Below are 27,120 nucleotides of genomic sequence, written 5' to 3' on the forward strand. Positions count from 1 at the left end.
GTGTGGGTGTGTGTGTGCGCACACACACACACACATCCAATTATACCCATACCTGTATATTCAGTCTTAGCCAACTTGATGATAATTAATGACTCCTGACAATTTTTAAGAACAGTACAATTTTCATATACATTAATAGAGGGTCAGAGATTGGATCTCATATTCTGTACTGATTTTAGACTGCATCTTAAGTATGGTGTTAATTTCAGTTTCATTTTAAGGTAAACACTAGAAAACCAAAGTGATTTAGCATGCAAATGAGATGATAAAGATATGCTGTGAGGACTGAGTGAGGGTGTGAAGCAGTTATATCCAAGAAGAATTACACTCCTCGTGGGTCCAGAGAGTACTTCTAAAACTGATAAAACTGGATTTCATATGAGTGTAAAAAGTTTTGCACCAACAGTTTGGCATGTCCATGAGAGAGAGTCTCATTTTTTATAACGTCCACTAATAAATTTATTACCTGCTCTGTATTTATATTGCTGACTTAGGAATTTTAAAGAAGAGAAAGTTGTGTTGCTCTTATCTACTTTAATAAAATAATGATGATACTTTTCACTTACGCAGCACTTTTCATCCAAGGATTTCAAAGTGCTTTACAAATATGCACTAATTAAGCCTCACAAACAGCCAGAGGTAGGTGATTTTCTTGCTTTCTACAGGAATGTCGACTCAGGCAGAGTGTCCAGAGCCTGAGAGTGCTGGTCCCTCGCTGGCTGCCATTCCCTCGTAGTGTGCTGCATGTGGAGCGTCACTCGCCCTTTCCAGGCTCCTTTTACCCCTCTGAATCATCTCAGGCTTAGAATCCCAATGAATGTGTGCCTTAAGTTGCATATAAATATGGAGAAAATTCAGTCTGAGCTTTCTGTGTCAATTAGATTTCTAAATTTATAAAACAAACTCGAGATATGGTTTCATATTTGTTATTGGATGTTAAGTATAAATTTTTCACTTGAAGGAAATTTTCATTTTTCCTTCTAGGTAATCAAAAACCATCATTCTTGTACAATTCAGATTGATGTTTTTGGCCTTACTATTCTTACTTGCCTGTCACAACAAACCATAACCATTTTCTTTGGATTCAAATTGGGTATTTTCAAGAAAAAATACTGCATTTTGACAATTCAAAGGTTCAATAAAGGTGATATAATACAAAATAAGTAGTCCTCTCAAGAAATAGTAGTATAGTGGGTACATATGCTAATGTAGAAGGACATGAAACTTTTTGTGTAGATTAGGAGCAGAAGGGAGACACACAGTGCAAGATAGAATTAGAGCACCTATAGAGAGCCAAGTATAACACCTCTTAGCTGTAGCAAAGTGGTCACACAGGTAAAAGCAGGTATGCCTCCCTTGGTCCTCAGGGTTCCCAGTGTCCCCAGTGAGAGTACATAAAGAGTCTATCTGCTTTGTTTAAAGGAAAACCCACCATTAGGCTTTCTTGGTTTTGACCCAGGCTCTATTTTTTAAACAAGAAGTTCATCTGTAATGTATGATGAATTCTAAAAAACTTTTGGCCAGTTGCATCCCTTGAAATTTTCCCCCAAATGATATATAAGAAGCTAAAAAGGTTAACCTGACCCCATGCATTGTAACACACACACACAGATATCTCTGGGTAGGCTATTGCTTACATAAAGAGAACTTTGCTACCGTTAGCCTAAAGACTAATGTTCAAGAACTGAGACTCACTTATTAGTACTCAAGGGCCAGTCTTGCTTTCACTGACTTGAGGGTGCACAGCTTTGCTAATAATGTGATTAACATATTCAAAAAGAAAGAAAAAATAGAAGAGCCATTTGTTAATTCACAATGAAAAGAACAGGCAAATCAGATAATGTTTAAGTTTATTCTTCACTCTGCTGACAGACCACATTGGAAAACAGTCATCAAAATTTTGCCTATTAGCCATAGAAATTTAAAGAAGGAGATGGGAGTTAGCAGTTTGTATAATGGCCTCAGCCTCCGAGAATCTGTTAAGTCCTCTTCTTCATGCAGACAAGCCTGCCAAAAAGGTCACATTCTCCTGATGATTATAGGTCACCACTTCACCAAGGAATTGCTTGGGCTGCTCCTACCAGCATTGTAGCTGAAAAGCTCCTTGTTGTGTGCCCATGAGGCGGTCAAGGGTCATCTGATTTTTAGATGGAGCCTAATGGTGTTGCCAAAAGGCCCTCTGTGGGGCTCACTGTGAAGGTGCCTTTGCAGATATCCCCACTGGTCACTATGTGCCTCTCGTTTCCATCTTCTGCAGAGATCTCACCATAGCCCCTACATTGAGAAATGAGGACAAAATCACTTTGAGTTTAACCTAGGTCTTCTGATTTCAACCTCAGAGGAGGGGTGGGGAAAAAACAGGTAAGGATTGGCTGAAGGCAGGTGGTACACAGAGAGATGAAGGAGGACTGAGCAAAACTTGCAGCTGTGTAATTATCCCTTCATAACTGAGTTTTATTCGCTTCAGTGTTTCTAGAGAGGTTTCCAATAGCCAACTCTTCCTTCAGATTTTAAACTGAACCAGGGTATCTTAGCAGTGAACAGAAGGAATTTATGGACTCTACTAACCTATGAAACAGCTTTTCCAATACCCGTAGAATAAACTTCCCCTCTTTAACCTCTCTTCCCATGGAAACAAAATAGGAGGGGTGGTTTTACATAAAAAGCAGACTTAAAAATTTCAACCAACGTTGACAAATTATGGGCACAGAGTTTTTGATAAAGGAACCTAAAAATGTTGGTTTGTCTAGAATCACTCAATACAAATAATAACCTGACACTTTTCTTTCAGAAATTCTATTCCCCAAGGGGTAGATTCACATGAACATTATGTTTTATATGTATTTTGATTCTTTACATTTACTCTTTAATTCTCTCCTAACACATAAACGCACGCACAAGTCACTTAAAACATTAATTTTGAGAGTTACTTTTAAAGTGTTTCAACTTAACCTCAGTTTGATGATGAGAGGAAGTTTGCACCAATGTGAACATATTTTTAATCATATTAGATTTTGCTGAAAAGTATCTTTCCATTTAGTACAATCTCACATAATCTTGAATCATTTAAATGTGCTTTTTTCTGGAGCTTACATTTCCATGTTATAAATGGTTTCCTTTGACTGGAAATCAAGCCACTAGCATTCACTGCATGAGTTGTGCATGAGCATGTTATAGCTACTATATTTGCCTGGCAAAATAAGCATTTTTGTCATTTTTCTAAGTGTTGATTCCCTGATCCTTAAAAAGTACTTTGAATAATAGATTTTCTTCTAAATAATTTACTAATAGACTGAAGAATTTTTAATAATCATAAAGTGTATCTGCACTCCAGATATCTTTCCAACTCTGAAGGTTATCTTTGGGCTTATTTTATTTCCATAGAATAAGTCGAACCAAAACTTATAATTGTCTTCTTGATGTCACTCAAAAGAAAGATACACTATTCAGTATGTTTTTGCATTAGGAATTAGAAGGATTTGAAGATCAAACCTGGCCAGTTGTCAAATTTTGTAGAATTCTATGTCTTATTCTTTCAGACTTATGATATGATTTGACCTGTATGAGAGTTCACTGTTAAAACTCAAATTGCATGTCCCTATAAATAGTAAATTAGTCCTATATCTTCATATGAAAAAGAGGCCTTATAGTAAATAGCTAAACTCTCTTTACCACATTTTTAATTTTATCCTTCCCTAGCAGTGTATTACTGATCATTGCTAGCATGCAAAATCTTTTCATATTCTGTCATAAGAGCCATTTATGAATACCTTTTTAAATAAAACTCTTTTTATCTGATTCTTCTACTTTATTTCAAATAGTACCTGATGACAGAGGTTTCTTTCTGACATCTTATTGGAAGTAAATATACACATTTTAATGACTATATTAACTTGAATAATGATAATCCTTTGTAATGATATCTCTATAAATCACTATCACTGCTTTTAGAAAGAGAATCTTGGAAGTGTAACTTCCCAGCCTCTCACTTGACCTGCATTGTGGATATGTAATGGAAAACATAGCTGCCTTCTTTTTCTCTTTCAGCCTTGGAATAGATGGCTTTGGCCAACCAGTTGGCCTTCTTGGACGCCCTGCCACAGCCTACGGATTCCGCCCTGATGAACCTTACTACTATGGCTATGGGTCTCGATAAAATCATCCCTTTCTGTGTGTACTCTCAGCTTAGAAGAACTCTGTGTGGGTTGGGTTAACTCTGATCTTTGCCTAATAATGCATGTTGATACTATTGTGGGTCTGTGTTTCTTCTTACTTTCCCTGTTAGCTGCAGATAAACTCCAACCCTTTCTATTTCCTGTCAAGTGAGTTGATGCTAACACTGTTCACTCATCTAGCCACACCCTGATATTGAAAACCATTTACCATGAGACTCAGAAGTGAATGTTGAAAAGCTACTAGACTGGAAAACAGACACTACATTATGTACATTAAGGGACTAATTTAATTTCTATTAAAAGGATGCATAAAGTGCAAATGAATGATCCAAAGTCACGTGTTTGTATTTTTTAAATATTTTTATTAGTTGTTGATGGACCTTTATTTTATTTACTTATTTATATGTGGTGCCTCATGCATACTAGGCAAGCGCTCTACCACTGAGCCACAGCCCCAGCTCACATGTTTGCATTTACTGCAATTCTATAGGAGTCATATACTTACATGTGGTGCACATGAATTTTATTTCCCATACAAAGGAAAGTTTTGCCATTGAACTACTTTTTCTTGCATTCTTTTCCTACTTGCAAATACTTTAGTATTTCATATATGTGCTGTTTAGTATTTTGTATATGTACTACTTTAAGATTTATAAAAAAGAGCATCACCTTTTTATTCCTTACTATGTGCCTCAAAGGTTTCTTCACAAAATTACTATGATTTTAATTAACAATGGAACATATGCTGTGAGTGATGATGTATATGACTATAGTCTCTTAGGTGATTTGAATTCATGTTTTCCTAATTGTAGGCTATAAACCTGGAACAACTAGCATAAGTGAAAAGGATTAGTATTGTGCTTATGATTTTATTCTTCAATTTAGTATATAAGTATGGAAAAGCTAATGAAAAGCCTGATTAAGGAAAATTAAGGATCAGGATTTTGCTCACTTAAGTAATCTTGTTCACTTCTTTTTATAACAGATTTGGGTGGTAGAAAGTAGAGCAGCTTGATTAATATAGAGTTTTGAAAATAATTCATTAGTTTTACAATATTGAGAAATTTACTTGAAAAATCAAGCAAATAAATATAATCCAAAGATAGCTCCTCAGTCATGTGCTATGGAAGGATATATGAGGTTTGAAAAGGAATACATAGATCAAAGATAAGACTTCTGTCCTTGAATTTAAAACCATTAGTCTAACCACACTGCGTAGCTTTAATTTCTATTTTAGCATAGAATGGTAGAGATGGAAAGGTCCTTTGAAGTGAAAAAATCACATGAAATTTCAATATGATCAACAGGTATTTTCTTAACTACCTAGTTTGTGATACAGAAGTCTATGTTGCTCTAGGAAACATCAATCTAAGATATAGTTTATGCCCTTCAACTCAAAACAGTCAATCTTTTAAAAAGTGTACAATTATTTGTCTTGGTTTAAATCACAAACTATTGCAGCTGAAAAGGGCCCTAGAATCAGCCCTGTCCAGCTCTCATTTTTACCACTGAACAGAACAGAGGCCAGGAGAGATGAAATGCCTTGCCCATGCTCTTGAGTTTAGTCAAGAATGTGGCCTGCTTCCTCCCTTCCAGTGTAGCATCTCAGGACTAAGTATCTTGCTGGGCTATCTGTCATATATACAAAATATAGATATATATAAGTGGAACTAAAAGAAGAAAAAAAGCAATCATTCTATAGTTTTAACTTCCCTCACATGCTATAAACCGACTTGCGGGGACCATCCCCAATTTAGGTTTCCGCCGCCATGCACACTTTCTCTGTGTATTCGCATTGTTTTAAGCCTTCACAAATTTGGAAATTGTGATCTTTTCATTGCCTTATTTATGAAGGTAAGTTTTGCTAGTGAGATTAATAAGGAAGAATATCTAAAATTCTTATATACTTCAGAATTCAAAAGTTTTGGCATTGAGCACTTTTAGAAATACTATATAATGTAATATCCTGACCTCACCAGATTCTGACTGCAAATTAAGGTCATACTTACTTCAATGATGTATGCTGGAAATCTTGAGAAAAATTAGTTAAAATTTCCATAAGAACCTTGAAAGACAAAATATCTTAAAAGAAACAGACTGCCTTCAGCCTCATGTGTGCATATGAACCCAGGCCTTGTACATGCTGGGCAGGATCTCTGTCACTGAGCCACACCCAGCATCCTACCCTCAGAAGTCTGACATTGAGTGGCAGAAGAGAGTAGAAAATGAGCCATAGAATCGTTTTCATTGAGGAAAAGGTTTAGAACTCAAATATGTTGCACTTGACTGACTTAAAAAAATACTTTGGTTTTGCTTTACAAAAAAGATGGGTATTCTTTAAAAAGATTTAAGAAAATATACCTGCCTTGACTTTTTATGAGGAAAAGAAAGGGTGCTGTGACTGACTTTTAAGGCAGAACTAGCTCTGGAACTAGGAAGTCATAAAATGACTGGTATGGACACTGAACTCAGATTTGAAAATATAAATAGTGATTACAGAACTAAATGCAAGTGGAAAATATTACTCTTAAAAAATATGTAGGGCAAAATAATTCAATAATGATGACATGATTTTAAAACCCAAGAAGTGAATCAAGGGAATATTAGAGACTTGCAAATACATAAGGAATTTGGGGATCAAATCTGAAAAGAAAGGATGAAGCCAGAGCCATAATTGAGCTCTGAAGCCCATGCACATGCCTTATACCCAGACGGAATCACTAATGTAAAGTGCCTAAAGATTTGAGTTTAAAATCTGTACAAGGACTGTGAGTCTGGTTCAGTGGTAGAGCAACTGGCCTAGCAGTTCAATCCCCAGCACCACAAAAATAAATAAAATTTATGCAAGATATAAGATCCTCAGATCTATATAAAATTAGCAGATAGAAGCATGAGACAGACCAATCTATTTTTTAAAAAAAGTATGCCAAACAAACGAAAAATGACACCTCCAGCCTGAGCTTTGGGAAAGAAGGGAGAGTGTTTCCTGAAAATTCAAACATTTGAATCATTTGAATTTGGAGTTCAAATTTGTAGTATTGTAAGCCTGAAAAAAATGAACGCCAGTTCTCTGGGAGAATGGACCTTCACCCCAGGATTCCCAGGATTCTCACAAATTCTGATCAACTAAACAGGAGCTTCCAGGGAAACTTAGAATAGTATGAGGAAACAAGCCATAGTGAAAGACAGCAGAAACAAGGGACAGCAGACGTTGTAATGTTCAGACAGAGAATATAAGACAAACGTGTTTAAAGTATCTAAAGAAATAAGTAGGGAATGAAAAGCATGAGCAAGACAGAAAAGACAAGAAAGATCAGACACGGAAATCCAAACATTCTACATAGTAAATGTATTAATAGTTAATTCCAGTGGGTGAGTTCAACAGATTTGACACAGATGAGAGGAAACGATGTTACATTTTTCAAAACCAGACAGAATGTGCACTGATAAAGAATGTGTGAGTAATTCTCAAATGGTGTGGTGGAATTGATAGGACTTTTAAAAGTTATTGTAAACCTGGTACAGTTGCACACACCTGTAATCCCAGTGACTTAGGAGGCTGAGGCAGAAGGATCACAGGTTTAAGGCCAGCCTCAGCAACTTAAGGCCCTAAGCAATTTAGCAAGACCCTAAGTTGCTTAGGATCTTGTAGCTCCATAGTAAAACACACCTTGGTTCAATCCTTAACACAAAAAAAAAATTAAAAAATTAAAAAAAATTTTTTTAAAAATTGTAATTCTAGGTCAGAACTAAATCTCTTTTCAAAAAGAAAAAAAAAAAAAAGCAATCCAATGTTGTATAAAAAAGCTCCAGAAAAGATTAGAAGGAATGAAACAATACTTGAAGGAATATATCTTCAGGTAAGGAAGGGAAATTTTCAAGACAGGAAATACACACACACACACACACACTTGCATGAAATTGCAATGTATCAGAAAAAGAAATGGCCAGAGAGAATACTTAAAAGATAATGCATTTAGGAAGAAAACAGATCTCAACAACTTTGGAAGCAAATAGTCAATTGAAGAATATCTTCAGTGAACTGGTAGAAAAGAACTGCCAACCTACAACTGTACATAGGCCAAACTCATTTGAGTAGAAAGAAGATGGAATAAATACATTAATATAAAAAAACACAAATTTTAAGGCAAAAACATTAGATCAGTCTATCAGCTTTTGCTACATAATAAACTATTCTAAAACAGTGAATTGATAACCATTCTTGCAACTGGGAAGATTGCCGATTTGGCCCTAGTTGGTTGTTCCCTGGTTCCAGGGGCCAGAGCTACATTGCATTAAAGCTAACAAAGGCAGCAGTGCCATTTTCCAATGTCTTGTCTAGAAAGCCTTGCAGGTCAACATGCTCAGAATCATTTGGTACAGAGGCAAAAGCCTATAATCACAGCTACTCGGGAGGCTGAAGGTTGAGGCTTGCAAGGTTGAGGCCAGCCTGGGAAAATTAGTGAGACTGTCTCAAAAAGGGCTGGGCATGTAGCTCCATGGTACAACACCTTGGGATTCAATCCCCAGTACTGGGGAGGGGGGATTCAAAACCTGTGATAAAGAGAAAATCTCAAAAGCAGCTAGAGATTTTAAAGGAGGTCAGATGTTTTTTTCTCATATTGAAGATAGAAATAAGTAAATAATAAAGGCGGGGGGATCCCATGAAAATAGAAGGGAGATAAGTGAAGCAGAGGAAGGGAATTGAGGGGGAGGGAGGAGGCAGGGGACAAGGGAGGAAATGCAGAATGAAACTGACCAAATTATGCTGTGTACATACATGAATATAGCACAGTAAACTCCACCTTTATGTGTGTCTATCAATCACTGGCTAAAACGAAAAACAATAAGTAAATGGAAGAAAACCCTTAAAGTCAGAGGAAGGGAAGAGGGCAGGGAAAGGGGAAGCCCTGGGATGGTGATGGAGCATGAGTATGTCAAAATGAACCCACTGTGATGTGGAGCTGTAATGCACCAGTAAAAACATTTCTCACCATACACGGAGGAGAAAAGATCAGAAACAATCTAAATAAGAAGACAGAGGTACAACATCTCTAAAGTACTGAAACAACTGTCAGCCTGGAATCCTAAACCCAGTGTGCAAGCTGATTTTATGTGTCAACTTGGCGGGGCTGAGGGATGTCCAGATAGAAGATAAAGTGTTTCTGGGTGTGTCCATGAGGGTGTTTCTGGAAGAGATTAGCATTCAAGTCAGTGGGCTGAGTAATGATCTGCCCTCTCCAAAGTGGATGGACACCATCCAGTCCACTGAGGGCCATTCTGAAGAGAACAGAGACAAGGAAGAATGAATTCTGTCTCTTTTGTGAGCTGGGGCTTCCATCTTCTGCCTGCAGGCATCAAAGCTACTGTTTCAGGATTTATACCAGCAGCTCTCCCTCTCACCTTCCCCCAGTTCTCTGGCCTTTGGCCTCAAACAGGAATTACACTGTTTCTTAGGCTTTTGAACTCAGACTGAATTACATCACCAGATTTCCCTTTTCTCCAGCTTGCAAATGTCATGTCATGGAACTGCTTGGCCTCCATAGTCTCATGAGCCAATTCTCATAAGCAATGTCCTCTTATATATATATTTTATGTATCTTATATCTCTATATCTATCAATCATCTATCTGCCTATCCTATTGGTTCTGTTTCTCAGGAGAAACCTAATACACCCAGTATAAATATCTTTTTAAAACTGGCCAGGCATGATGGCATATGCCTGTAATCCCAGTGGCTCGGGAGGCTGAGGCAGGAGGATCCCGAGTTCCCAGCCTCAGTAATGGTGAGGCACTAAGCAAGACCCTGTCTCAAAATACAAAATAGGGCTGGAGATGTGGCTCAGCGGCCGAGTGCCCTTGAGTTCAATCCTTGATACCAAAAAAAAAAAAAAGGAAGGTGAAAAATAAACAGACATTTTCACATCTAGAAAAGTTGAAAGAACTCATCACTAGCAGATCACAGTACATAAATGCTTAAGGAAGTCTTCTAGACAGAAGAAAAATGATTCCAGGTAAAATGAATCTACATAAGGAATGAAGAATACTGAAAATGGTGACTATATGGACAAATATGCCCCTTCTGGCTGGTCTAAAGGCAAAGGCTCCTACCATGAATCGCATCTTAAGACTGGGAAAAGAAAGGAGGGAAGAAGGGAACAGGAGAAGAGAGAAGCAAAAGAAAACCTGCTAACGTGTCCTCAGGTCCCACAGCCTCGTGGCCAAAGGTGGCCTGCAGAGGGAGAAGTCCCAATGCTCACAAGCTTATCAGGGATGGGTTTTTTTCCCAGAAAAATTAATTTCTTCTCAAACAGGAGCAAATAATCACGTCAGAACAGAGTTCTACTCCAGCTCAGGTTTGGGATAATTGACTTTCTTCCATTAGAAACAAAATAACTTGCTCAAACCTTATCAAATCATTTCACTAAGGCAGAGGTCTTCAGACATTTGCTGACATGAAAATCACCTGGAGGGCTTGCTAGGCACTTCCAACTCTGCCTTGGGTTCCAGCAGATGCAGCAAATGCTGATGTTGAATGTGACCACAGTTACTATGTAGTCAGGCCCCAGAACACAAGGGTTCTGCTTCCACAGAAAAGGTACTGACGGGAAAGTAGACACAACAGAAGGTACCAGCCTAGTTCCTGCCAGCACACAATAGATAATACACACAAAACCAGCTGTCCTCATCACAGCACATGGTTGTGAGTGGTCACAGATAGTGTGGTTATCCCTCATACGATTAACAGTGTAGCCAAGATGGTCACAAAAGGGAAAGTGCAACTTTTGTTCACCCTACCTTAGTGTTTTTCTTATTGTCCATCTTTACCAGATGACAGTCATCTAGTTCCTCAGTTACCTCTTTCTGCTTCTGCCTTCACCCGCACTTCCATTTCTTTTAATCGAGGCTTTCGCTGAGTAATCAGGCCCCTCATCCTGCAAAACAAGCTGGTGCAAATGGAAGAAATTTACTATAGCCTACACAGCCCTATTCCCCTGCTGGGCAAATTCATTGTCTCCTTGGAGGGACAACTCCAACAGTGTTTCTTCTTTTGCGTGTGAAATTGTCTATTGACCCATCAGCAAGAGAGAGTGGGGTGGGGAGCTAAATGTAACCAAGTACCTCATAAGCCTTTCTGAAAATCATTCTTCCTCTTCCGTATCTGGTTGTTATCATTCCTGATGTAGCATGGAAATGCCTCAGAATGTCTCCCAGTGTTTGCAATACCTTCTTTATATCCTCTGATAAGTTCCCTAATCAATTGGTTTACTCTTTTGCCTATTTTGTATCAATTCAGTTTCCCCAAATCTTCTCAACTGTCTTTAAATAGGTCATGCTATCATTCCATTACTCCAATTACACTCCACTGTAAGCAAAATAAAAACAAAAATTCCATTGTATATCATGTTACTTGTTTGTTGTTGAATAGATGTTGTGTTTAGTAAAAGATGGGGGCTTCCTAGTCAGTACCAATGTCTCAGGGGGTGCACACTTTGCCCACAATTCTTCTGACGTTGGACTGTGCTTTGGCAAGTCACTAAGGCCAAGCAAGGCACCTGCAGATGCCAGCCCTGAGTGCCAGTGTAGGTAGTAGTCAATGCTGTGTCCTTGTACATTTCCCGTGTAACTTGCCTTGTTCCTTCAGAAATAGTCCCCTCGCCCACGACTCAGATGAGGCAAACTGGATTTGAAAGAGCTGGCTGCAACATTAAGCTAAGAAAGCAGCGAAAAATCACACAACACAGACGAAAGTTTTTCAAATTGAGGGCGGGACAGCTCTGTGACCTTAAGGGCTGTTTTAACAAAGGAGTTTTGACAAGAATGTTCTTTACCAAATAAGCAAGGAGTGGGCTGACCTAGTCCCAATGGGTAATGCCCAGGTCCAGGGCCAGGAGAAAGCAGACATCTTTGCCACAGCCCAGACAGCGTGCAATGCCAGACCAACACCCCCATGGCTCAAGGCCTCTAGAGGATGAGAGGATGCTTCATATAGCTCCGGGGGTGGCCCCCCACAGTCCCCTGGGAACACCGCCCTGGGATCTACTTATAATATTTGACAAGCTGTGACACTAAATGGGAGTATATTTTATTTGGCTTTCACTAATTTAGATCCCAATTTTTACACCTCAGTTACATATTTGGGAGTGTCTTTCACACAAGACCCCCATTAAGACACTTCCATGAAAGAATTCAGTGGAGCAAAGTCTCCCCACTGTCCCAGTCTTCCTTTCTATGGGCTTTTGGATCAAGTTAGAGCATCCGTTTTGTGTCTATAAACTTCCTCATCCACTTGTTATCTATATATATATGGCCCGTCAATTGATAGCTCTCTTCCCAAACTAGTTTTTACCTTAATTATCTAGCCATTTTGTTTCCATCTTCTGGACCATAGACCATATCCTTTTCTGTCTTCCTTGAAACTTCCCGAAGCTCAGCACATTGTGCCAATTGGCTTGGTCCTTCTGTGAGGGAAGGTGGAATAGAAGGCAGAGCCCAGCATTCAACCTAATTTCAGGTTGTGATGGCATTGCCACCCTTGGCCTACAAGTAGTCTTTGTTTCTTACTGCAAATCCTGCCAGAGTTGTTTCCTTTTAGCAGAGGCTTCCCCTTGATCTCAGTTGACACAGCCACCCCTTAGAACAGTGGAGAACCAGTGTTTGCATTGCCACGTCCTTGTGAATGTAACAGTTTGGACTTTTCCTTGAAGTGCCCCTGTTATTTTATTTTTAAATATTTTTTTAGTTGTAGATGGACACAGTATCTTTTTATTTATTTATTTATTTATTTATTTTTTGTAGGTGGTACCAAGGATCGAACCCAGCACCTCACGCATGCGAGGCAAGTGCTCAACCACTGAGCCACAGCCCCGGCCCCCCTGTTATTTTAATTGGGTCAGTTTCTGGGTCATTGCTCTGGAATGTTCAATGTTTAATCCAAAAGTCTATTAGAAGCCTTGTTGCTATGGCTGTAGGCCCCAGACTTTCCACCCTGAGCCTTTCCAACTAAGAGAGGTCTAACTAGATAGAAAGCAGTTGTTTTTCTAAGGCTACACATTAGTCTGTGTCCCCCGGAATTCCTTACATTAAAATCCGACCTCTGGCTGATGCACCATTCCTGACCCCATAGGGATCAACCTCAGTTTAAGATCCAAAATCCACAGTGAGTAATGCCACTAAAGAAAATTCTGGGAATGACAGGGTCAGCTATTTTAATTGTCCTGTATCAATCACAGTTTCATCAGAAAATATACTATTCTGATTGATACAATGCAGCATATGGAAATTATTACAGGATTAGCTCTTCTGTAGTGTGGGACTTGGTGGAGAAGTCTAAAAATGCTGTTTTTTCTGTGTCTTAGGGAAACAGAATTGCTTTAAATTGCTGCAGATCATGGGGCTAGCAGTCGGGGATGGAAGAGGAAACCATTCCAAGGAAACAAAACAGGCTCAGAGTAAAGGGGACAAGCAGATGTGCCCATAACATTTGAGATTTGCTATGAACCAGTAACTGCTATATGTATTTGATGGCCTCCTTTTTAAACAGGAGTGTCCTTTGTGATTATCCTGTCCCTGTCTTGCCATTGAATGTTGGCTGTGAGTGAGGTTGGCAGATAACTCCTTTTAGTTACAAGTTTCTGGATCAAGAGGAGCCATCCTGGAAGGGAACCTAAAGACCCTAAGGACCCCCATCCCTGCCTGAACCTGGTTTTGATGAAGAGGTCCTACACTTCAAACCAGAGTCTAATTTCACACTGTAGGAGAGTTTGGGAGGAGGAGGTAAGCACATAGTGCATGTGGATAGAAGGCAAACAGCTGTGGCAGTGGTGATACGTGATTGAAAAAGACAGTTGTGGTACTCTTCATCTCTCATCAAGATATGAACTCTACTTCCTCTCTTCTTAAACCTGGGGGCTCTCATTGTATCTTTCTTCCACCAATAGAAAGAGAAAAGTGATGCATGATGGTGGGGTCTAGTCTCAAGAGGCCTTGCAGCTTCTGTATTTGCCCTTGGAGTGCTCTCTGGGACTGCCATGCTGAGGAAACACCAGGAGAGAGAAGCCCCGCCATCACAGTGGACGTGACTCACCTAAATGCAGTCAGCTGAGTGGGCCCAGGCAAGACCTGAAGGGCCACCCCGTCCACCCATGAATTATGAGCATCAGCCAATGGCTTTTGCTTTAAGCCTCTGGTTTTGGGGCTGATGTTTTTAAAAGATGGTGCCCACATTATGTACCATCTGCATGCTCATCTTACGGTGGTACCAATGCTCCTTCCAACTGGTGTGGCACCTACATCCCTTTCCCTTGAACCCAAGTGGACTTTTTTGACAATCTCAACTAACAGAGTTAGGCAGAAGTGATGCTACATGGCCTTCTAGGCTGTCATAAAAAATATTTTCACTTCTGCCTGTTCTCTGGGGGTTTCTATAAGATACCATGCCATGAGAAAACCAAGCCACACGCAGAGGCCACATACAGGTGTGCTGCAGGAGGTGGCCCAGCTGAGGTCCTAGCAGACAGCCAACATCAGCTGGTGGTGGTAAATGACTGCAGCCCACAGCCCGCATGCTGCCAGGTTGGTGCCACATGAGCCAAGATGAACTGCCCTGCCACACCCTGTCCACCTTGAACATTGTGAGCACAATAAGTGGTGTTGTTTCAGTGAACTAAGTTTGCAAAGGTTCTTGTGTAGCAAGAATATAATAAGGATTATATCAGCCAGGGACGGATCCAAAGGCCTGTAGAAATCCTGCAAGTCACAGTACTATGGCTTCCTTAAGCCTTTACACTTTCTCTTTATTTCTGTCACCACTATTTGCATTTTCCAGATCTATGAAGATGATGAGTTCATGGGAGTAAATGAACAGTAATGGAAAGCAACCTAACACTCTCTGTAGCATGTGCAATTTGAATCTGTTTCTCAGTAAAATTATCAATCACTACAAATCTTGATCACTCAAGGGCACTTAGAAACATCTTTATTCCCAGAGGTACAGAAGGCTTTGCACTGTACAAAGCTACTTTTATTTGAGCATGGCAGATCAATATAGAAACTATGTAGTTAATTAACTGTGGAAAAAATGTTTAGCAGGTACATTACCCTCTATTTTTTCCTCAAACCTGACTTTCAGTTGCATATAATAGAACAAGGCACTACTCGGTAGGGCTCCTCTTGGTTGCGATATGTCTTATCTCCCTTCATATGCATGAGTTGTATCTGCTTAAACATATTTCATGGTATTTTATTGATATACACTTCACATACTGTAAAAAATCAACATTTAAAAATGTTCTAACAATTGGTTTTTTGGCATATTCATCAGGTTGTACTGACATTACTACTATCTAATTGCAGAATACTTTACTTACTCCAAAAATAAACCCCTTACACATTAGCAGGCACTCCCCATCTCTCCCCATGCCCAGTCCCTGGAAACCATGAATCTACTTCCTGTCTATGAATTTACCTACCCTGTTCATTTCATATGACAAACTCATGCAATGTGTGGCCTTTTGTGCCTGAATTCTGTCATTCAGCCTGATGTTCTCACAGTTCATGTACTGTAACATCATGAAAACCTCAGTCCTTTCTGTGGTCAAATAGTATTCCATTGTATAAGTATACCTCATCATTCAAAATAGCCACTTTGGGGGTAGGAAAAAAAAAAAAAAGCATTCAGGCAGTCCGGCATTTACCACCAGGAGGAGGTGAAGAGCATCAGACTCCTGCTCTTCTCAAAAAGCAGGCAGCACCAAACATTTACCACCAGGGGGAGCAGAAGAGCATCAGCGACTCCGGTTCCCCTCAAATTCCTCACCAGCCCAGCATTTCTTCTGAGAGTTGATTTTGTAGCCTCTCCTTCGGTTTTAGTTGTTCATTCTGGAAAACTGTTAGAATAATCAGATGCTGGGGATGGAATCCAGGGCATGATGCGTGCTAGGCAAGCACCTTAATACTAAGCTATGCCCCTAGCCCATGTAACTACTTTTAACCTAAATACAAAACAGGAGAGGGATTCTCCAAAGAATATTGCTATTTGTGAACAGCAGAGCATCAAGGGTGGCACACATGTCAGAGTGGACTGGGGCAGATTCAGAGACTGGGAAAGAGGGAGTTTTAAAGACCAAGTGAGCAGGAGCATCACATCAGACTCAGAAAAAAAATAAACTTTGGCTAGAATAATGAATAACAAGAGCAGCATTATTCACTAAATTCATTATCACTCATATATGCATTATTATAACTGTTGGTCCAAGTGTGGACAGACAGTCGCAGTACTTTCTGTGTAAGGTTTCACTGGTCTTTTTGCAAGCTTATGGTTCTGGTAGAGTTTTTTGTGCTACCATCAGGCGCTCAGCTATGTGAACCTTTCCTTCCTGACCTCTGGCTTTTTATTTTTACTTGGTTTACTTTTGTTTTGTTGGGGTTGACACAGGGACCCCATCTTGATTCCGAAGCCTTCGTGTTCCTTTCACATAGCCCTTCGTGGCCTGATTTCCTGGTATGAAAACACCTTCTTTATGTACTTGATCTAGGGCTGCTCTGGTTTGAGCATGTTCACCCCTGATTCCTTAAGTGGTTTGTAGCTTTCCTACTTCTTGGAGAATTTAAGAAAGGCAAACAAACCATTCCTCTTCCACTCTTCTCTTGTCAAAAACAGAGAAGTGGCAGTGGTGCTGTCCCTTGAGCTTTTGTGACACCAGTTTTTCTTGTCACTTGGGTGTGCACACTGTCATGGCTTTATTGCTGACAATGTCACTAGACTGAGGAATTCAAGCCTCATAGACTTTATCTACTCCCTACTGCTACCAAAAGCTCAGTCCTTGTCCCTGATGCTAATCCAATAACTAGGATGTGTTTTTTAGGAAAGAGAATTTTTATTGCTTTGCTCACAAAGAAGAAACCGAGAGGACACCTGTTCTGATATCCTATCCTTGCACACCAAGGGCAGGGCCCTTACCATCCTCAACTTAGTTTCTGACTCCTTACCATGTAACTGCATAAATGCCTACACACAGAATCTCTTCCTTCTGCTTTACCTCTGACAGACCAACTCTAGCTGCAAGATTGTAAAATAATCCAGAAAAATCACTTGTAATGGTCAATTTGAATAGTCAACTTGATTGAATTAAGAGATTCCAAGGATTGAGAAGTTTATAGGTGTGTCAGTGAGGGTGTCTAGGAATGATTGGCATGTGGGATAGACAGCTGAAATGGAGGCCCTCCCTAAGTGTGGGCAGCACTGTCCAAAAGGATGTTGGTTTGGATGGAACAGAAGTTGGAAGAACAAGGAAGAAGCAGGAGATGCAAAGCTCAATTCTTCTTGAATCAGCGCTTGATTGCTCTGCAATTTTCTGAGGATATCAGCTTCACTTCTTCACTCTGGAAAGTGGACTCTGCCAGTGATTCTCTAGAAGCCTTTGGTCTCCGATTAGTGTAGCACTGTTGGTCCCTCTTGTTCTGGGGCTTCAGCCTCCTAGACTGCACAGCTACGGGTTCTTCCAGCTCTCCGGCCTGCAGACGGCCACTGTGGACTATCCAGCTTCTGGTTGCATAAGCCAACCTGATAAATCCCCTTTTTATAATTATACTTCCTGTTGATTCTGTTCCTCTAGGGAACCCTGACTAGTACACCATTCAAAGGCCAGATTGTTTTTCAGTACTTCTTTCTCTTAGACAGGTTTATACCAATAGGTGGCCCATTCATCCAAGATATATCTTCCCAAGGGACTATCAGTAAGTTCAATATATCATGGCCCATGTCTTAAAGGGCCAGTTACAGATGAGACAGGGGTGGGGGGATAAATAGAGAAAGAAGAAAGAAAGAAAAGAAAGAAAGCAGGAAACACACGGATAACCAGAGAGGACCCCCCAATCCATGGCTGACAGATGGGAACCTACAAAATAGAGAGACCTGCTCATATAGAATTTCGTCCACCTACTTTATCTCTGACAGATCAACTCCAACTGCAAGATTGTATAATAATTCAGAAAGCCATTCAAAGGTCAGATCATTAAAGTAGAACATCATCTTTTTCTAAGGCTTATACCTATTGGTGGCCCTTCTTCCACTTACTTTACCTCTGGCAGACCAACTCCTAATTCAAGATTGTACCAAAAAAGAGGCCTCTCTCTGTCTATCGAGAGATGGCCTTTGTTTGTCAGCTCTGACAAATAAACTCTCATGTGTATCTCTAAAAAAGAAAAGAAAAGATTGTACAAAAAAAAAAGAAGAAGAAGAAGAAGAAACACAGGGAAAGACAACCAGAGAGAATACCCAAAATCATGGACATTAGATAGAAACCTTTAAAACAGGTCAGCCAATATCTTTCCCAAGAGACTACCTATAGGATCAACACAGTATTGACCATATCTTAAAAGGGACAGCAACAGATTGTCCTAATACCAATATATGAGAACCTAGAACTGACCAGAAGGGAGGATGTGGCTCAGTGGTTAAGGACTTCTGGGTTCAGTCCCTAGTAACTATATATATATGGGGGGGGGGCACAATAGACAAGCAAATTGGTCAGTATGGGCCATTATTTATGGTAAAAATATATTCAGACTTCTTACTCTAAAGTAAGAAAAATAATAGTTTTTTCAATCTATAAAATATAGTATATGGCTGTTACACGTGGTAAATGCTGTGGAAATATGCAAATATGCAAGAGTTAACAGAATAAGAGGTATCAGGAGTGTCCAGACAAGGTATAAAGGCCAACCAGGTGGGTCAGTGTGGACAGCATTTAAGATGAGATTTGAGCATAATGTACAGTGGAAGGAAGTGAGAGACTTAGCCAAGCTGGTATCCAGGAAAAGGGTGTGGCACCCAGAAGGAAGGGGAGAGCAGAGCAGGAGCTTGCTGGGCATGCTGAAGGGACCTCAGGAGGCCAGTATGCATGGCTGGGTATTATCCAGAGCTCGGCCCTTGTCCCTGGTGCTCATCTAATAACAAGGACATGGTTTTAAGAAAAGGGAAAATAAGTTTTATTGCTTTCCTAGCAAAGGAGACACACAGGGAATCCTGTCCCAGAGGCTGAGATTCTGTCCATCACCCGGAGCAGGGGGTTTTGAAGTGGCAATTCAAAGCCCAGAATCCCCACACTGTGTGGAGTCTGACTTGGTTCCTGCAATAGGTGTGTGCTCAAGGACAGATCAATCTGCCTAGGATGGGGAAGAAAGATAATCTGTTTTCCCCAAGGTTAGGGAGGGGGAGAGAGAGGAAGAGAAAGAAACATGTCTATTTTAAAATAAGTCTCAGTGGCAGAGCTGCAAGGGCTCCGTCCAAAGCACAAGTGGACACTGTTCCAGGGCAAATGATGGGGAGGAAAAGGAAATGAGGTCAAAGGAGAGGAGTGCCAGAGCACATGGGGCAGTGCTTCTCAAACTGAAATCCCAGCACAAGGCCCAGCTTTTCACCTTCACATGCTTCCAGGTGATCTGAGGGATAGTTCTAAATTAACATACATGTGAATCTCTCTCAATGCTGAAGTATTTCAGAAGAGATATATAAACAATGGAACAGGATGTTTGTCCCAAATCTGTCTCCTTTCTGGAGCAAGATTTGAAGTTGAGAAGCAATTTACACTTCAAAGGGTGCTGGCACCTGGAAGGTTTGCATCAGAAATCGGTACTTCAGGGACAGCTAGTATAAGCACTTCAGCTATCTCTTAGGTCAGTATTAGTGTCTTAAAGATGTTAAAGTGAATTTTCATTCCCTCTGCTTTCTGATTGTCATGTCTGAACAGCCTTCCTCCTCCATACCCCTCCACCATGACGTGCCTCACCTCGACCCCGATCTATGGAATCAGCTGACCATGCACTGAACCTCCGAAACCAGTAATATAAATAAATGTGTTTAAAGAATTTATCAGAAGACCTATGTTTTACTGAACAGACAGATAAGGATGGTGGGAACATGAGATTAAGAGAATAATTCTCTATAATGGCCCACTGTGCTGACCCCTACACGCTTCATTGACTAAGAAGCAATTTACCTTCAGCCCTGACCAGCCTAAATGGAATATCGTATTCCTCAGCAAACTACCTATTCTCTGTGGGAGAAATGCAGGCCCATAGTAATGTTGATAAGAGGAACCTAGGTTACCCAGAAGGAGGAGACTTTTGTAACAGATCCTGAACTCTGGGAGATAAGGATAGTTTCTCCTAACTATAAATTCTGTAAGAATGTATGGTTAAGAATCCAATTATGGGCCAAGTGTCCTAAATTGCCATGACAGCGGGGACTTAAAAGTCTGATGTCACTCTGCTGTCAGTCAAAAGTCAAGAGATAGACTTGGGTGGGACTTTGAAACTTCTTTGGGACCCCCAATAAAACTGGAGGGTGGGAGAGTCACATTGTCCCTCTCCTCTCTGAGTGGTCTCACCCTCTCCCTTTAGAGTGTCCCCTTCCCTTTTCCTCTCCCTTCAATAAACTCATGCCTATTACTCTGAGAGACATATCTGAAATCCTTATGACTTTTGATCGCAAGAATTGGGGTTTGGAGAGGGGGTCTTTGCAGTCCTCGGTTTCTTAGAATGCCCCAGCTTCGTAACACAAGGAGAAACCACCCAGCTGAAACTCGGAAACTGGCATGGGATCTCGATAAAGGCAACTGAATCCAATGGAGCTGAGATGTTTAGACCTGAGAAGGTAAATAATATCACAAGTTGTCAGACTCCAGAGGAGAGCAGAGCAGTCAGTGGATCAGGAAGATGAGCTCCTCTGAAGTAAAACAGGAAGGCCAAGAAGGAGCCACTCCTCATGGCCATGCATCTTGACAAAGGCAGGTCAGGGTGCAGGAGGCACACCTGCTTGAAGAAGACCAGCTCTTGACTATTGTGCTGCCCTAGTAAGGCTTCATGAGTTGGTGATGTCTCCAGAGTTCCCATCCCTTTTTGAATAACATCACCCTTTCCTTGAACTAACAAGTAAAGTTCTGAGGAACATAGTGGCTGGTGCCGGGACATAATTCTGAAATTGACAGACTGCATTACTTAAGAGGCATATCAAATAATTGTTTGTGATGTAACATAAAGCTTAAATTTCGAAAATGGAAAAAAAGGGTGAATTTTTCATCACCAAAATGAGTAATGTCAAGAAGGGTGGAATGGATCAAAATTCTCCATCAGAGTACAAGGCTCTAGTGAGTCTGTTACCAAAATCTCAGTCCTTGTCCCCAAGGCCAATCCAATAATGAGGACACAGTTTTGAGAAAAAGGAAAACAAAGTTTTATTTCTTTGTTAGCAGAGGAGAAACATGGGGATTCCTGTCCCAGGGGCTGTGATCCTGCCCATCAGGGGAACAGGAGGGTTTTAAGGAGGTGATTTGAAGGCTATATCCCACATGGTGTCTATCTGAGTTGTAATTTGATTGTTAGTTTGGGAGATAGTCATTTCTTAGATCTTTTGGTACCACCCAAATCTGAATTACTTTGTTTCTATGGTGGTGTGTGCTCAAGGACAGTTAACTTCACGTAGGATGGGGAAGAAAGGAAACCATGTTTGTCCAAGATTAGGGAGGAGGAGGGAGAGAGGAAGAGAAAGAAACATGTCCATTTTAAAAATGGACAGTGGCAGAGCAACAAGGGCTATATCCAAAGCATAAAGTGGACCACTATTACAAGTGCAGTAATCTATACTGGAAAGGGGCCCCAGGTTTAGGATTTCAAACCAGTTCTATATGAAGTAATTTATAAAAAAGTTTTTGTCACTAAACACTAATTAGGACGGCTGGACAATCTATGTGCTATTAGAATACGGTCCCATATTCTTGAGGAATCAAGAGTTCACTGGACAGAATTATTTGGATCCCTATCAGACAAAAATGCACGAGTTAACCTGTAACTTCAATAAGTCTGGGATCTAATTCAGGGTCTTAACAGGTGACATTTGTTTAGAGACTTGAATGACATCAGGAGTGAATAAGTGAAGAGATGAATCCTAGGAAGAGGAAGCATTTTTTCTCTCTCCCACTCAATCATCAGTGAAGTAACATGTTCTCATTAATATCTGGGGGATCAAGTGTATCCTGGGTAAATGAAGAAGTACAGACTCCCGACTACCAGCAGAGAAAAGAAGATAGAGGCTACCCAGGAGCTCTGCCACATATGGATTGATAATGCCACAGGCTGAGGGGTAAGGGTAGGGGGAGCCAGGTGGGGAGTGAAAAACCAGCCTCTACCTCAGAGCAAAGCCTGTCCAAGGAAGGTGGCGTGACTCTTGTCCTTGGAAAGACCCATGGAGCACTCCTAGGCACATACCCACCCTGCTGAGTTGTTAAATAATAGGAGAGATCTGCGGAGCCAGGTGTCCCTGACTCAGTCAGGCTAGGTGAGGTGCCACAGTCTGGCTGGGCACAAATCACCAAGCCGCCACAAAGCACTTGTATGTTCAAACAGGAAACTTTATTGCCTGAACTCCAACAGCACTCCACGCACACTCCTCGGGAACTCTCCCGAATGCCACCCACGCGGCCCTTTTCCGGCACACCACACCAACCGGAACTCCCTCCACCGGAACTTCACCAACCAACGCGAACTCCCCAGGAAATCTCTGGAGAACTCCAAAGTAGTGGGCGCCTGAGGCGGAAAGCAGGGGTCTATATACAATTGAATCAATCCAGCATCATCTTAATGGCTCGCCTCTCAACCATTACTTCTGGAAAAATGCCAGGCGTCATCCCGACTCGGCTGTGGCCCTCAACAGTGAGGACCCATAGCAACCCCCTAGCAACCAGCAATCAGCATGAGACAGGGAAAATAACTGGGATGCCAGATAACCCTCCCAGTAGTTTATGGTGATTGATAACATGTTGGGAAACCATGTAGTTCAGCATGTATACCCCTCGTGGTTTAAACCAATCAATTCAAATGAATCCCCCTCTTTTTTCTTTTTTTTAAGAGAAAGAGAGAGAATTTTATTTAAATATTTATTTTTCCGTTTTCGGTGGACACAACATCTTTATTTTATTTTTATGTGGTGCTGAGGATCGAACCCAGCGCCCCGCGCATGCCAGGCAAGCACGTTACCACTTGAGCCACATCCCCAGCCCACGAATCCCCCTCTTGTACTAACCAATCACCCCTACCCAACTTGTTCCTGCCAGTGAATGTGCTAATCAATGTTAAGAGTTGTTGTTTGATTTTCCTGAGGTGTGTGATGATTTGCTAGGAGATACTATGATGAAGTGAAGTCCCTGCCTTCACCAAAGAGTGTATAAAACTGCTGCAAACCCTGGGCTCGAGGCCTCTCAGTATCACCAGTTGCTGTGTGTGCTTGGAGGACCAAGCTAGCTCGCAATAAACACCTCTTTGCTGCTTACATCGATCTTGGTCTCTAGTGGTCTTTTGGGGGTCCCGAATTCGAGCATAACAGGAGCTCTGCTGCTGCAGAAGAATCATGTGTTGGTGATGGGACTTATTTGGACTTCCCCTCAACATGAAGAAAAATATAATGATGAACTCTCTCGGGACAGTATGATATGCATCAAGAGAATCCCACTCCTCCTGTCCCTCACCTGCACCTCCTTATCTTGTTTGCTTATTGTCCCATGGTGCTTATTGTCACCCACATTCCCTTCCTTTATCAGGAAGGCAAAGCTTTCCCTAGTGCTCTGCCCTAAACCTAATGGATGCTGCCATTGTTACTGTAGTCCTAGGCCAGAGGCCTGACTCCAAGGATTCAGTAAATCAGCTGGGCCACTAGCCTCAAAAAGCAAACAGGAAACATAATGGTGACAAGCGTGAACGGAACTTTAATCCTATAGATTGCAACTGAAAGACAAGAGGATCTCAGCCCTGTCCTCCAGGGGCTGACAATGACTTTGAGGTTTATAGAAAGGGGAATGAGGGCAAGGGTCCGGGTTTGCACAGCTAAGGCTGTCACAGCTTTCAATGCAGGTGGCCTTGCTCAGGTGTGGTCTGTCCCTGGTGATCTCAGGATCAGGTGAGGCAGGCCTTGTTCAGGATGAGAAAGTTGCTGTTGCCTGGGGATAATCACAAGAGGCTTATCCTATCAGTCCTTGTTCCTGGAATCCAAGGTGACTCTGGAGAAAAGAAGATGCATGCAAAATGGAGGCAGGGTCGCAAGTCTTTAGTCCAGTGCTCTGCCACTGGTCGGATATCTGCAGGCAAAAGCAAAGAGTCTAAGTCCTTCTTAACCTTGTCTCACCAGCCAGAACTTGTGACCACCCCGCTGCAAAGGAGGCTCAGAAAGAGATCATTTTGGTTTCTTAACCCCTATAATGAAGGTGAACAGTGGAGAAGTGGGAGGAGAGTGGGATGGACATTGGAGCTGGTAACCCTATACCATGTATGTTCTATAATTTGGCTTTTTTTAGGTCTTTCTCTGGGAGCAGCTATATACTCTAGCTCTGCCCTGATGGGGGTTCATGGGATTTGATTATGGATGCTTACAATGTGCCTTTCACAAGATACTTCTGATGGATAGCCTAAGTTACTTCTGCATGGATGGTGTACTATTCTATGTGGGTTAGCTCACAGAACTACACCCCAGGAGCAGTGGGCACTGTTATTAGGAATCCACCCTCCTGGGTAGTCAGCCAGCATCATACCAAATGGACACATTCCAGAGACGGAGCCACATATACTTTAGCCACCTTGATCTCTGGAGACACCAGATGTTTTGGTTATTATCATGGTTTCAGAGTTTTTACTTTTAAAATGGCAAAATAACAAACAACCTGTTATTTATCATGATGAAAATTAGAGATGGGCTCAAATATATGAAAGATAGGTGAATTTTCCAAAATGTTTTAGCGCTCTACTTTTTTGAATAAACCAGGTGTAAAAATTTAAGGAGCCCAGAATACTTAAAGAGGCTGCCTGAGGCTTGGCCCTAATGGTCCTGGCTTTACCACTTATCTGGAGGGTTTCTGATTTGCAGTTGCTCCTTTTGACTATAATGTAGAAGGATCCCTCAGTGTATTTTTGCTTCTCAACATTCTGGTGCAAGATGGTGGTCATACTGTCTATAGCTGCACTCCATACTGTATTCCCTAGCCATGTGTGACTAAGAGCATTACAATGTGGCTAGTTCAGGTTGCAAAAAAATACATTTCAGTTTGAAGACAGTACCAACAACCTATTGTTACTAAGTGGCTCTAATGACACCCTGCAGGGAAAGAGAGTAGACTGTAGTGCTCACTGCTCCAGAAACAGGGGTCAAATTGGTAGGAAATTTGGTTTTATTCGAAGCCTGCTTTGAAGGAAGATAGAAGAAACAACCGTTTCAAACATTCCATCTTCAAAAATCCCTAAAAGTGAGCAGAACTTTAAAGAAGAGGCAGGGGAGAAGGGAGGGGCAGCAGTGAAGTGAGTTGAAAGATAAGGGATGTACCTGGTGAGATTTAGTTAACCTGTGTTAGGCCAGAGGAACGCTCTGCTCCCAGCTTCCTGCCACTGGGTGAGGTCAGCCTTTTGGCTTTCCGTCTTCATAGGAGGAAGTTCCCCTTAATTCAGAGGGGGACCCCCAATTCAGTCTGTTTTACCTTGAATAAACATCTCATTAATAATTATTGATGTTGGGCTGGGGGTGTAACTCAGTGGCAGAGAGGTCTTGCACTCCGGAGGACCTGGGTTCTAACCCCAGGACACAAATAAAGTTTACATTGAGTATGTTTAAGTAACAATCTTTTGGCTACCTTGAGTTGAAATATAATATCAAAATCATTTTCAGTCTTTCTACTGTTTTTACAGTTGCTACTATAACATTTAAAAATTATGTAGCTTACCTTCTACTTCCAGAGGACAGTGCTCTTAGTACAGTCTGGACTTCATCAAGCTCATGGGGTGGATTACTTGTTTGTGCTCATCTCCTCATAAATACTTATTTAATATATATTTAATTTTTTAAAAAACTTTTTTTTTGGTCATAGATGAATACAATATCTTCATTTTATTTATTTATTTGGATGTGGTGCTGAGGATCGAACTCAGTGCCTCCCACGTGCTAGGCAAGCTCTGCCATTGAGCCACACCCCAGCCCTGTACTTATTTACTGTAACTTCTGGACAGGGGACAGAATTGGCTATTTGTTTCCCTTTGACCTGAAGACATCATGCAGGCCTTTCTTATCCATCGCAAATCTTTCCAGCTATTGCTACCGGCCAGCGGGGATGTGAAAGTCCTACACTCGAAATAACTCGGGCCGGGCCGTCAAGCCGTAAGTAGCCGCGCCGAACGCCACTGGGCACCGTGAAGACTTCAGTGGCCAAGTTGGTGCCACGCAGTTTCACAACCACTACGTAAGCCCACTTCGTTCTCCTAACACCCTAAGCAGGCACCGCTTCTCTCGGGTCTCCTTTCCGAAATCCTGCGACCCTGGTCGGTCAGTCTCTGTCTCCGGCCGGTCCCGGGACCTCTGACAGCCTCCGCGCGGTCCGCCAAAGCCCCGCGTAGCGCAGCCAATCGGTGGCGCGGGGCGGGGCGTCGCCTGCCGAAGGTTCCCGCCCCGCTCCACGCTCCTTTTTCCCGCCCCGCCCCTCGCTACTTGATCTGTTGGAGGCCACCGGCGGCCATTTTGGGTTCGGGCGGAAAAGAAATTAAAAGTGTACGGTTAAGAAACTAAAATTTTAAATCAAGGCAAACGCCCATTCAATCCAAAACGTGATAGAGGTGATATCTCCACGTGATATAACCAACTTAGCTGCGGAGGGCCGTGATTGAAACGTAGGGCCGTCCTGGCGCCCACACTCAAGATGGCAGCGGCCTGAGAGTCACCTGTGCGGCGCTCTACCTCGGTTCCGGGTTCGTTCGCCTCAGTGGTGGGGGTGGGGGGGCGAAGGCTGGCATTCGGGCCGTTTCCGGGCCCGTCTCTGTGGTGTCCGAGAGACCCGACCCCGGAAGGTTGTGGCGTGGGGGCCGCGGCCTCACGGGGGATCGAGGGCGGTTGGTGTCAGCAGCAGCGAAGGGTCGGAGCC

General features: G+C 41.7%; 1 protein-coding gene and 1 long non-coding RNA gene across 4 annotated transcripts in view; one reads left to right on the plus strand and one right to left on the minus strand.

Moving 5' to 3' along the window:
- Window positions 1-27,120, plus strand: part of Kifap3 (kinesin associated protein 3) — a 162,520-nt gene that overhangs the window by 131,994 nt on the left and 3,406 nt on the right. Inside the window, exons 20-21 of one of the 3 annotated variants that reach the window (XM_048810058.1) lie at window positions 571-639; window positions 4,048-4,508. The exons of 1 other annotated variant lie outside the window; for it this stretch is intronic. In XM_048810058.1, the coding sequence (XP_048666015.1) occupies window positions 571-616 (46 nt within the window). In that variant the 3' untranslated portion in view covers window positions 617-639; window positions 4,048-4,508. Of the gene's footprint in view, window positions 1-570; window positions 640-4,047; window positions 4,509-27,120 lie in introns of those variants that run through there. One more of the 3 variants, XM_015491848.2, reaches the window with a different exon arrangement.
- LOC107147561 lies at window positions 23,915-26,704 on the minus strand. Its single transcript, XR_001504177.2, has 2 exons — window positions 25,933-26,704; window positions 23,915-24,303 (listed from the first exon to the last, which is right to left on the minus strand). It is a non-coding gene; the product is annotated as an uncharacterized LOC107147561 (long non-coding RNA).

Source organism: Marmota marmota, unplaced genomic scaffold, assembly GCF_001458135.2.
Source record: "Marmota marmota marmota unplaced genomic scaffold, marMar, whole genome shotgun sequence".
In the NCBI taxonomy this organism is placed as follows: domain Eukaryota; kingdom Metazoa; phylum Chordata; class Mammalia; order Rodentia; family Sciuridae; genus Marmota; species Marmota marmota.